Raw genomic sequence first — 13,019 nt, 5'->3', positions numbered from 1 at the left:
TCTCCCTGCTCATTTGTTTGTTCTCGTCGGTGGAGCTCATTCTAGTTTTGGCACCATTTTTAAGGAGGTCTCACACACATGGGTGAGCCCCAAGGAATGTCACTTCTGCAGGTAAAGATTAGAAAGTAATTGTGTTTTAATTTGGAACAGCTGCTCCTGGAGATTAACATGGATTTGGTTTTAAATCTCTGCCTATCTCTAATCAGGTAGATTGATTCCCAAGAGTAGGACATTCCTTAAAAAGAACCCAAACATTTTGTTCTAATTCTCAAAGCTTTTGGCTTCATTCAGCTGTGCTGTGCACCCAGAGACACATCCATCAGTGGTCCAGACAATTCCATCACACCTACCTGGGCTGCCGTGAATGACTTCTGAGTCATCACGATGGGAAAGGAATTTAAATGAAGCATTCACTGGCCATATTAATGCCACAAGAGGCCCAGAGGAAAAGTACAATTAAGATGGTAGTTCTTGGGGTTCTTTTTTAAATATTACAAAACTTGAAGACCTTATAGTATTTATATATTTAATTTTGTGTGATTGTGGTAAAAGCACCCTGCACGAGACACACCCTCAGCTCCCTTTTAGGCAGACATACTTCCAGCTCATGTTTGAGCGGCCGTGTGGAAACATTACAAGTGCAGCATCTGCCATTACTAAGCAAGTTCCCTCAGCTTCTGGATTTTACCATCTTTCCAGCCCCTCTTTCACAATCCTCCCTTAGGAAACAGAAGGGCAAAAAGGATGCAATTATATTATAATCTCCAAAACTCAAAGGAGTAATAAAAACATATCTAACTCAAAAACGAAATATATTTTCTTACAGTTATAGTGTTGCAATGCACCTCCATGGAGTCAGTTTGTAAAACTTTAACTGGGTGCCCACACAGTGGAAATGAGATCGGTATCCACCCCTTTCTCCAGTCCCTGCAACTTCATGACTCCTGCAGATTTCTCATGTATGTGCAAACATATAATGTCCACTTATTTGCATGTGTGTCTGTGAAGAGCTTAGCTCACTAAACATGATGTCAAAGTTAACCAATGTTATATACTACAGACTTCCCTTTGGTTGAGGCTAACAAGCACTTCCTAGAATGTTGCATGGTTTCCTTATCTGTTTGCCAGAGGCTGGCTTGTCATTATAGCCTATGCTTTGAATTAAAAAATGCAATCAACAAAGAAATAGCTTCTTTAGTTTTTTTTTTTGTGTGTGTGTATGGATTTCCTCATCACACCTCCTCCCTTCCATTCTTCTTGGGTTGCTCCCATTTCTTCTAAAGTTCATGTTTTCTCATTCTTTATTTATAATTACACACACACACACACACACACACACACACACACACACACACATCTATGTTTATAAATACAGCCAGGGAAAACAATTTAATCTTGCTCATATGTGTTTAGGGTTGGCCTTTGAGATTGCCTAACCTCACAAGGACTCACACCTGGAGAAGACTGATTCTCTCTCTACAAGCCTGTAGTTCTCTCTAACAGATGCAAAACGAAAAAAAACCCCAAAAAACCCACATACATGCATTAAATAGCTATAGAACACTCGACTGGAGCTACTATGGAGCCAAATCTTCCCAAAGAGTAAAACTGTCCACCAATGAGAAATCAAAAGCCAGTAAATCACACCTGTAGCCGCCGCCACCTGGAGGCCGAAGATAGATGTAGTCTTCATTAGGGTCAATGTATAATTTGTTAAGCACAAGAAAGACATTATATCTTCCCCCATGACTTTTAAGATGATCCTTTAGCATTTTAGGAAAATCGATTGAAAATCGGTGTCTGTTATAAATATGGAGTGTCAGTAAGAAAGTACATGTAAACTCTCGGTAAGAAGAAGCAGTTCTAGTCTTTACAGGGTTAGTAATATAATAATACTCTCTGCACAGTATAACCTCATAACTACACTGCGTGTCTCCTGGAGGACCACAAACATGGAAATGGAATATTACAATCGTGAAACGCCAATCTTTGTGTTGTCTGTGGCTTTTGGGATAGCATTCTTTAAACTATTATGCCAACCAAGGAGTTCATCTTCAGCCTCCTCTTCGCAAGCAGGCTGTGTCTGACTGCTGTTGTGAACGGTTTTCACATCTATTTAAAATAACACGGCAGAAATGTCTTGGTGTTTTTAGAATATCGAGTCTTCCTCCAATTCTAATGATTATGAGACATGAAGCTTCATCCAGGAAAGGCTGAAACTGTTTTATTTCCCCCATACTCTTCTTGTTTATTTTTTTGTGATATGAGAATCCAATGGGACCGATAAATCTACACTATCCGGCTAATGCATTTGTGACTTGGTACTTGGCTACCCGACAAACGCTTCATTTCACCATCAATGTGTTAATGTTATAACTACAACTAACATTTTGGAGAAAAAAAAATTCGCTTCACCACCATTATAGAATATCTGTATGAAAATCATCTACATGTAAAATTAAAACACTAGCAAACAACACTCACTTTTTTGTCTTTATTGTATTTGGCAAATATCTCCTGGGCTCTCTCTTCTCCTCCATCTGTGAATAACATGATGATCTTGTTGCAATTGGCTCTGGAAACATTATACTGTTAAAAATACATATATATGCAAATTATCCACAATGAAAATTAGGAAAAAGAAAACCAATATGAAAAAAGCATGCTCATATTACACCCTACAAACAAAATGCCAGCTCAGTAGTGTGTTCTAAAATCAGGCTGTGCATCAGGCCAGCATTGGCTCTAAGATAGCCAAACCTGCCACCAAATGTTACTGTCAGAGACACCTCCCCAGGCCATTGTGTTTTAAACTATAATACACTCCAGGTTATATTTTCTCCATATTACTTGACTTTCATTTGTATGCAACCAGCATTTGTTTGTCTAGTGTTAGTTTTTCCTAAAGGCATACAAGCCCCGCAAAAGTAAGACAATGTGATATTTAGACAGCACCTGGTACACAATACTTCCCCGGGCGCTGAGGAGTGTTTGGGGTTTGCATGAATAAAGGGTTTTTCTACAAACCTTTATCATTTTATACCAGAAGCAAACAAACAACATGCATGTGACCTGATTAACGCTTTTCACATTAACCTTTTCCATTTCGTTTTCAAATAGCCTTCCTGTTCTCCCCTCCCTGGTTGCCCTATTTCTGTTGCCTTATATGTTGGGATGACAGGCTGGTGAGGAGTCTCTCATCCGGTGCTCCCCAGGGCTCCTCCTTAAGTGCTACCCCCCCCCCCCCCCAGCATCCTTCCCTGCCCCTGTCCTCTCCTGACCTGTCACATAGATTCTAATCCTGCAAGACTCGATTCCGGCAATAAATCCTCTTAACCTTTAAGGCCTTTCGAAGAACTGAGCACAGAATAATGAATTAGCTTCAGAGGGCCATTAAAACGAACAATTTAATTTAGCAAGCCGGACTTCTCGGAGGCATCAAATTAGACTCTGAGCTTTTCGACTATTATGGAATGTGTTTGCCTAAATGATGAGAAAAATGGATCGCACTACCTTCTGAATGCTCAGCTTCTTTGAAAATGTCAACCTTCTAGCTTGCTTCTAACTAAAAGAAGTCTAATGTGAGCCTTCCATGTAATTTAAGAGAAGTATAATGGGAACCTGGTGCATAATTTAAAAACTTCTAAAGGCCTCCTAAAGCAGCACAATAAGTTAATTCTAGTCCCGGATTCCAATCAAATCCGTCACTCACTCAAAGTACTAGCATTTCGATATGAAATCATTATAAAGTTAGTGATAAAATATACACCATGTTCTTCTAGCCATGTCTTCTAATGTCACTGTAGAATTTGATGCAATTCAAGTAGGCAATCTTCCGAAGTCCTTGAGAACCTCCTGTAATTGAGATCATCAGCCTTACTCCCTATGTACTGTTGTAGCCTACGGAAGGCCCACACTCTTGTTTTCCAAGTACAATAAAGCCAATCATTGGTACAAACATTAATGAAGGCATTTGCCTATGTTGGCGACAAGATCCTCCTTCGCATTACTTTGGCACATCAACAAGCCCATACGGACACTGACAGGAAAAGCTTCTAATGAAGAGCTGGGAACCCAAGTATTGACTAACAATCTGTCACCTTCAACCATGGCTCTTACCTTTGGACATAATCTGTCTGCGAATTTAACAATGATCGGTGACTTTTATCGGAACGTCTGAAAACAGACAAAATACAATGGCTTCTTATCGACACTTACGTTAAACAGCTGCTCAAACGCAAAGCTGAAACCCTTCTTATAATCCGTTATCCCTTTGGCGGTGATGTTGTTCACGGCGTCTTTCAACACCTTCTTGTTTCTCACGTTCGCCTGAACCAGGTGCTGGAAGCAGCTGACATCCTGAGCATTGCTGTTAAACTGCAAAGAATGAAAAGAGAATGTATAAGTGAACATTGAAATCAGTCATACCATTTTCATCAAATCTCAGCTTCGTACACCTCAAGCTCTTTGTGCGCTTTTCTTAAAGAAAAAAAAAAAGGCAGAAGTAACAAATGGGACAAAGCAGCAGTCTTCACTTACTATCACTCGGAGTATTCACCTTCATAAACCCTGCAAAAGTTTCACCTGTTTCTAAATTTGGGGTTGATTTCTATGAGGAACTTTTCAATTCTCACACATTAAGAATCCAGAAGTGATGTGCTTGCTCGGGACGGAGAGAGAAAGTGGGTATTTTTAACTGTAACTCATCAGAAAGAATTTCTTAGAAAAAGGATGTAAGGAATGAGATGAGCAGATGCTATTTTGAAAGTCTTTCCTGGGGAACGAAACACAGAAAGAATTCTAAGAAAGCCGAGGACAATGGAGGCCTTTTAGGAAAATTGCTCCTTGGTGATCACATGCTAAGAATGCCGGAGAACCACCAAGGCGGTGCGTTGGACAAACAGACCATTATAAGTACAGGTGGGCTATGGGAGGAGAAACACCAAAGCCAGTGATGCTCGCCTAGAACTGAGCGATGACGTTATCATCCGGGTAACTTCTCTAGCTCACTTGGTGTTTCCAAAAGATGAAAATGCAGAGAGGAGCGCAATGAGATCCAGGATGTGAAAAATGAGAAGAACGGTCCCATTGTTCACTAAATCTTTAATCTGAGCAGGATTTCCATGGGGTGCAGAGATGTGCAAAATGAAAAGAATGAATAATCTTGAGAGAAGAAAGGGGGCTAGACAGATAAATTGAAAAAGGATATTTGCAGATAAAAACACAATTCAATAAGTTAATGCACGCATCACAAATGATTACATATTACATAAATATAGTATGGTATTCTTCCTTTTCTAGACATAAATATAAGATTATAAGACGCGGTACAATATTCATCTGCCAAGTAAACGTGTAGTAGCAATCCAGAATCACAACACATAACCATGCATTCAGACATAAAGCAAATTTCACACATACAAAAATATACTTATACCACATATTTGTAAGCAAACGCTTATGAGGTGTTTACTATCAGCTAAAATAGTAGTCACTTCCTCTTTGCAAATTTCCTACAAGACAGGCATTGACATTGTCCTCATGTGATCCTTGAGGAAAATCACACACAAATGCTAAATAACTCGTCCAGAAATGTGTAGTGTGAGAGACCTTGGAACACTCAGCCCTAGCTGGGATGTCTCCATCAAATCCCTCCCCTTAGGGCTCAGGGAACCCTACAAGAAGAGGAGGCAGAAAGAATGTAGGAGCCAGAGGGCTTGCAGGACATGAAGAAAGCAAGGCCTTCGAAACACAGAACGACCACCACACATAGGATCTCCCAGAGACTGTGGCAGTGTGCATACAGCCTGCGTGAGTCTGCATGAGAGGGGGTCCTAGAGCTGAGAGGAGAGGTGGACACAGGCTGCCCTTTCTAACCCAGATACCGTCTCCAACTGAAGTTCTGTGCAAGTGAGTCTCACTGTGGAAACAAACTAAGGGTAGGCCACGCCACATGCCTAGAAATGGATCTCCAGAACCAAACGAACTCAGTGGCATCTTTGGGAAACTCTTAGTCTCTTAATGCTGCATCAGGGAATTTCTTACTTATTTCTTTCATTTATTTATTTATTTATTTGTTTGTTTATTTACCTAACAGGACCTTGGAGCATATAATATGGCTTCTGGTTTTGTGTTTGTATGAGATCCCTGCGTGTGCAAACGTGTGTGTTAATGTGTCTGTTTCTTGTGCTTTTTCTTTGTCTTCTTCTCTTGTTCTTTTTGTCCTTGTTTGATTTGCTTGTTTCTATTCTAATTATTTTATTCTTTTATTATTCATTAGATGCTGGTCTGTTTTTTAACGAGAAACCGAAAGAGTGTGGTTCTGGATGGGGGAGGGGATTTGGGGGGGAATTAGGAGGAGTTGGGAGGATTGTAATCCAAATCCATTGTATGAAAAATTCTGTTTTAAAATAATCTGTTTCTAGAGACACAACTAATAAATGGTGAGAATCAGGATGCCACCTTGCCGGGCCTTCAGCAGCTTACCCTGCCTCTCAGTGTATACACTGGGATAAACTATGCTTAGTTCTAGGAAGCACCCAGGATGGCACTCTGGAAGGCACTTGGGGAAGAGTTTCCAACTTGGAAAGTAAACAGTGGGAGAAATTCTCTCAAGAAACAGCACTTCCGAGGGGCATATATTTCAGAGACATGTTAAAGAGAAGAGCGTGAAGAAAGAACATTCCAGGCGAACAGAACATGTGTGGTGTCCTTGATTCAGGGTGTGGGGAGCTGCTCAAGGGTTTGAAGAACAATTTATTTGTCGTACATGAGGACCAATGACACCAGGTCAGAGAAGGCAGCTGGCGTTAGACACCATGGCATCTTAGAGAGACGAAGAGGAAGCAGGAATTCACTATGTCAAATGTTAAGTGGCTGCAAGGTTTTATGCCAAATGCAGAATAATTTTTGGAATAGTTAGGAGGTCAGGCTGGCCCCCTCTTAATAGAACTCCAAAGTGCACACGCAGAGGCTCCCGAAGTCATCCAGTTGACAGGCCTTATGCTATTCAGGGGACTGGTTAGAAGGGGAAGGGCTGAGCGAGCGTCTGTTTGGGAGAAAGGGTCAACAGATGGATTTCGCGCGGGGAGGAGTCCAGATATGCATCTCGAGTGGCCGCCAGGTTTCTGACATGCCTCTGAACAGTCTGCAGGACGTCTGCTGGAGGACACGACGGGAACATGGGGAGAAAAACAAGGTTCACCTCAAGGTGAGACTTCAGCCAGTGTGAGACACAGGAGTGGGGGTGCCAAGAACCGATAACATCTGAAGCTGGAGGCATGAAAGTGGTCCTGGCTAAAGATTAAAAAAGGAGAAAAAAGTTTTACCACAGACATTTGGCCTACAGCCAGGCGAAGTAGAGCAGGAATTCCCAAAAATCCTAAGACTGAGTTCCCATAGAAACAGAGGAGGCGGGTACATGATTGGAGGGGAGCAGGGGAGGAGGGAGACAGGGAAAGGAAGGGAGGAAGGCTGAAGGGAAGTTGTGAGGAGGAAGGCCATGGAGGCCTGGGAACAGCCCACTGAGGTTAGCCTGTGCAGAGGCACTTTCAGTAAAAAAATCGGCAGTGTGTTCAGGGCAAATCCTCACTGTAGCCTGGTGGCATGGCACTCACAGAGTGGACTTGGTTGACCTAGGAATAATTCTTTAAAGCCAAGTGCCATGGTGGCACGCGGACACTGGGGTGAAGACAGAGAGAAGAAGAGATGGCAGACAGAACACAAAACCTGGAGGAAGACGGGAAATACGGCCACATAGAACGGGGAGGAAAGTGAGCTGGAGAGACCCCTATCCCCCTTTTTCCTTCCAGGAAGCAGAATGGTGCAGGCACAGGAACAAGCTGAAGCGGTTCAGGTCTGCAGAGGTAGTTGTTGCTACCTGGATGTCTAACATCTTTCAGGAACACAAGGAAGGTCTGGGGAAAACAGAGATGAAACAGGAAGCCAAATGTCCCAACAGGGAAATCATCCAAGTGGGTTCTCATTTGTACTTTGAAGAGTGTTTTCAGGCAGGCATGGCGGATGGATAATAAACTTCCTATGTATTTGTTTACAATTTTCTATAGACTCAAATGTTGACAACCAAGCCTACAGTCTATAGGACCAACCCCACACCACTGTCCATCACCTAAGGATATTCCTCTGTGATATGATGCAAGCTTTAGCCCAGGATTTCCATTATGCAAATGAAAGAATATGAGAAGACTTGCAATAGTGACCAGGATACAAACAGTTTGCTGATGCATCAATAGCCAATATCTGAGTTTAGAAAAACAGAACTAGTTCCAGGAATTATTCTGCAGACAATGAGTGCAGGATGATGCATGGCCTGATGTCTTCCTTTGCCCTTGACCCGCTTCTAAGGCAAAAAAGTGAAGCATCTCATTAAGTTTAATACAAAACAAGTGAATGTAAATTCAATTCATTAAGTGCAAGTTTAGTGGTGTATACAGAAATCTTACAATTGCACTCATAATAAAACTCATAAATAATGCAGACAAAGGAATTACTTGCAATACATAATTCCCTATAGCTAATCTTATTCTTTCAGGAAAGTGATGATAAATTTTACGGAGTCTAAATTGGATAGGATTATATTTCAGACATCCTATACTTATTTGCTTTTACTATATATATCTGTGTGTATGTATATTTATATATATGCACACACATGTATACATGCATATATATAATGTGCATACATACACATACACACATCAAAAAAAACCTTAAACAGCAGTTCTTATAGGTGGAGGCTACTTGTTCATTCCAGGCCGCCCAGACCCGAAATAATCACACAGAAACTATATTACTTGCAACACTGCTTGGGCAATGATTCTAGCATATTCCTAGCTAGCTCTTACATCTTAAATTAACCCATTTCTGTTATTTTGTATTTTACCACGAGGCTTGTAGTTTACTGGTAAAGTTCCAGGGCATCTTTCTCCTTCGACAGCTACATGGCGGCTCCCACCTTCTTTCCTCCTCTATCTGTTTGGAATTTCCCCCTTTCTCTATTCTGCCCTGTCATTGGCCAAAGCACCTTTATTCATTAACCAATAAAAGCCACACATGTACAGAAGGACTTCCCACACCAAGTTCTCGGTAAGACATACCCAGGTATTAATTCAAGGCTGAATATTAAAACATTAGAGCAAAGCTATGAGAATAGCTTTATAAAGTTTGTAACTGTTCATGGTGACTGAGAAGATACATTTAAGGCCCCTGATTTTTCTCTATTAAGAGAATATTTGAACACTGCGTAGTCAGAAATCCAAAGCCATAACTCATGAATTTCTTCCCTGTCCCAGGAAGTTAAACCGTGCAGGTCTTTGATGAGAAGCAATGGAAGCTTGTGGAGCCTGCTGAGCCAGGAAGCCCGCGGGTGAACTGAAGCATGAGCATTAGAAAGTGCCCCATGGCTTCGACTCCTTCCTCCGAGACCCTGTTCCCCTTCCCACAGCTGTCCCCAGCCAGTCCCCAACACTTCTCCCTTCTTCTCTCAGTTGCTCTTAGTAGAATTCTTTCCTCAAGACCATGTTTTGTTAGAAGCTCCCTCTCCCCCACACTGAGAATGGCTTTATAGACCTTCTACAGGGCCGAAGAAAATGCGCCTTTACCACCTCTGCCTCTCTAGTTCTGGGCAATGAAAAACTCACTGAATGGAGCCGTCAATCCCCTTCATGCTTTGCATGTGGGGCTAAGGAAATGAGAGGTTGGTGTGGAATATTCACAAGTAATTGAGCCCAGGACTTGAAAGGAGGGAATAGCATGCTGGCTCTGCAGTCTTCCCTGCATGTCTACACCAGCGAATATAAAAACACTCTGGGAAAACGTTTGAATGAGAACAAGCAAGCCTTCTGCTCGGAGTCGGGCACAACTTAGATGCTAAGTTATCTGTAACAACATCATTTAAAGATTATTAGCAAAACATAATACTGTGGTCCATAGTGGAGCCAGACTATATTCCTAAGTAGCGACCATTCAGGCAAAACATCCTCAGTGTTAGATTTAGGCACAGCTCATGAGTGAGACGACACGCGTGTCTAAGTGTGGCATTAGTCTGAAGCCGTTTGCGAGAGGAGCATGATTTGTTCATATCAGTGCTCTAAAACCCCTTCCTAGACAGGATCATGCTCCAGTACATATATGTAGTATCTCAGATCTGTTAAGGCAAGCTTGTTGTTGGGTTTGTTTGGCTTTGCTTTGGCTTTCTCGTTTGTTCTTTCAAAGGCAGTAGTTGCTTTTGTCTTGGCATCCTTGGCCATCCTGTCCTTCTGATACAATGAGATGCTGTTACTCTTCAGCACAGCATCACATCGGAGCCGCATCCAAGGAATGTCAGCACAGCATCACGGCATCTGAAGAAAGTCAGAACTGCATCACATCGGAGCCGCATCTGAAGAAAGTCAGCACAAGCATCACGGCATCCGAAGAAAGTCAGCACAGCATCATGCTGGAGCCGCATCCAAAGAAAGTCAGAACTGCATCACATCGGAGCCGCATCGGAAGAATGTCGGCACAGCATCAAGTTGGGGTCGGAGCTGCATCCAAAGCTTCCAGAAACTGCCTTCAGAGCTACTTTTGTCAGTTGTAGTACCATCACTCCATGGAACACATGCCTTCCTCAGACACAAGAACCTCAAATTCTAAGATTTAAGCCAAAGACATCAGAAAGATGCTGGCCTCATCTTGGAAACTCACAAAACTTGGTTTTGACCTCTTCCTTCCATGGAAGAGATTCTCCTCTACGGACTCAAAGCTGGAGCGGGCTTTATACACAGGTAATTCATTCATCACTTTGTAACAGGCCAGATGGGTAACCCTTGGATTTTGAATAATTCTTCAGTAGCGAAATTATTGCTTATAATAGGCATAAATGTCTGGAACTCTAGCTGAATAACTCAAAAGCAGGCCACTTTGTTTGAGATATAGAAAATATTTTTTAAAAAATTTAATTTATTCATGTAAGAGAACTACAATAAATAATAGGTAACGGATTTATACCAGTTATTTAGTTCAAACCCACAACCTAAATAACCATCTTCATAAAAAGAAGTTATAGTAAAAGTGTTGCTATTCAGACCTCGACCACCAGATGGCAATGTAGGAAAATAAAAGGAAAGGGCACAGAGCCTGCCTTCAAAATCTTGGTCCTAACAGCTTTATGTACTCATCTGATTACTGTAGAAAACAACTTTAAATTCCACTTTAACTGCTACATTATTTCATAAGAAATTTAAAAATTTATGTCAAAACAAAATTGTTTTAGAACCATGAAGAGCTAGCCGGTACCGTCTCAGTTTAGAACCATGAAGAGCTGGCCGGTACTGTCTCAGTGCAGACACAGGCACAAAAGAGGGACAGCGAAGAACTGCTAACCCTGTTGCAAACATGGGCACAACTGTGAGCTACCTTCCGGTACTTCCCATAACACGCGCAGCATTTACGCTAAAAGCAGACCAATTATAGGCATGCCTGGGATATATTCAGAGGAACTGTCCATTGGGATGGAAAGTAGACCTAGGCAAAGGCAAATGCGCCATCTTTTTTAACTAACCTGGCAAAAGTCTAAGTAGCGGTTTTGTCTGCACTTGGGCAATTGCTCTGCCACTGACCAGCGAGCCACACCCCATCCTTGTAAGTTACTTTTAAATTTGAAAGTATAAAATTATCAATTTAGCATTTTATCAGAGTATTTTAAAGAGATGATATATACATCCATAGCATACTCATTTATAATCTCTACGGATGTTTCATGGAGTTTGTTTTTCTTTATTTTCTTAGTATTTACCAATCGTGCAATTTATATGTCTCCATACCAAGTGGTACCAAATTGTCTTTTGAATAGAAAGTTTCTCCTTTTATTAAATACTTCTTATTTGATGATCACAGTTTTCTTTTAAAAATTTTATTTTAACTATATTCTTATAACATTATCTTCTCACTCTTACTATACCATAAATTTACTACTTTTTTACATTAATAATAAGATGCTTATTCTACATATATTGAGAATTATGTGTGCCACGCTGAACACACAGCATGTCTCAGAACCATCAGCAAGCTGCCAGGAGCTTTAGTTGGCTTCTTCTTAGACAGCTATGGAGACTGAGCTTACGTGAGGTAGAGAGGGCTCAAAGTCACACAGTCACCCACAGTCACTTCAGGTCCACACGACTTGACATGTCTTCAAGTCTGAACTGGTGTGTTTTAATAGGAAAACAAGAAACAACCACACCGTCACAATGCCTTTGTTCCACATCTGTCCTCCAGGTGAACACTGCCTAAATCTAGTAGCTAACCTGGCAGTTAGGATTGTGTGTTTTCTAAGGAGAAGGGAGGAAGGCTTGGAGCTGCATTGGTGAGGGAGGGGCAGGGGAGTATGTAGGTGGAGGAACCATGATTGGAATATACAGTATTCAATAAAATTTTTTATAAAAAATTAAGACTTCCACTTGAATCTATTTTTATTCCAAGTAGAAAGAGTTACTCAGTCTTTGGTTTTGTAGCTTTAGCTCAGGTTCTGAGCTGATTACGCTTGTGTGGGTCCCAGTGATGAGGAGATGCCAAAAACATCTTCACTCCCAATAGTTCCTGCTCTTCATTGCTCAAGGTCCTCAGCTGACACTACTGTCCCAACAGGGTCTGCTGGCTCCATGTTTCCCTGGTCCATTGAATAAAACAGAATCACATGAATAAAGGATTTTCTACTATTTAATTCAATCTAGAAAAGTCAGGTTTCTCCCAGGCCCAATCTCTAATGATCATGGCAGGCCCACCTGACTCCATTAGCTCCTGTAAGCTTTAATCGTGTCTTTCTGAATCAAAGGGCTATACTAGGTCATACTGAAAGCCACTCCAGTTCTTATTTATTAATATTTTAATAACTATTTTCATTTAAAAATAAATACTTAAATCATGACTTATACTCAGTCTCTTCACCCTGGTTGAAATGTTGACTACATTGCTAAGAATGTTCCAGGATTTGTGCTATATTGTATTTATATTTTAATAAG

At 41.2% G+C, this 13,019-nt stretch overlaps 1 protein-coding gene across 7 annotated transcripts in view; it reads right to left on the bottom strand.

The window, feature by feature from the left end:
* LOC121434621 (voltage-dependent calcium channel subunit alpha-2/delta-1) overlaps window positions 1-13,019 on the bottom strand; it is a 380,872-nt gene that overhangs the window by 73,093 nt on the left and 294,760 nt on the right. For all 7 annotated transcript variants that reach the window (XM_041633534.1, XM_041633535.1, XM_041633536.1 and 4 more), the window contains exons 11-12: window positions 4,219-4,377; window positions 2,485-2,589 (exon numbers count right to left, since the gene is read on the bottom strand). In XM_041633534.1, the coding sequence (XP_041489468.1) occupies window positions 2,485-2,589; window positions 4,219-4,377 (264 nt within the window). The remainder of the gene's footprint in view (window positions 1-2,484; window positions 2,590-4,218; window positions 4,378-13,019) is intronic.

This window comes from Microtus oregoni, unplaced genomic scaffold (assembly GCF_018167655.1).
Source record: "Microtus oregoni isolate MIOR12 unplaced genomic scaffold, Mior012 000044F_ref0000062, whole genome shotgun sequence".
Taxonomy (NCBI): Eukaryota; Metazoa; Chordata; class Mammalia; order Rodentia; family Cricetidae; genus Microtus; species Microtus oregoni.
This window is presented reverse-complemented; position numbering and strand designations above follow the sequence as displayed.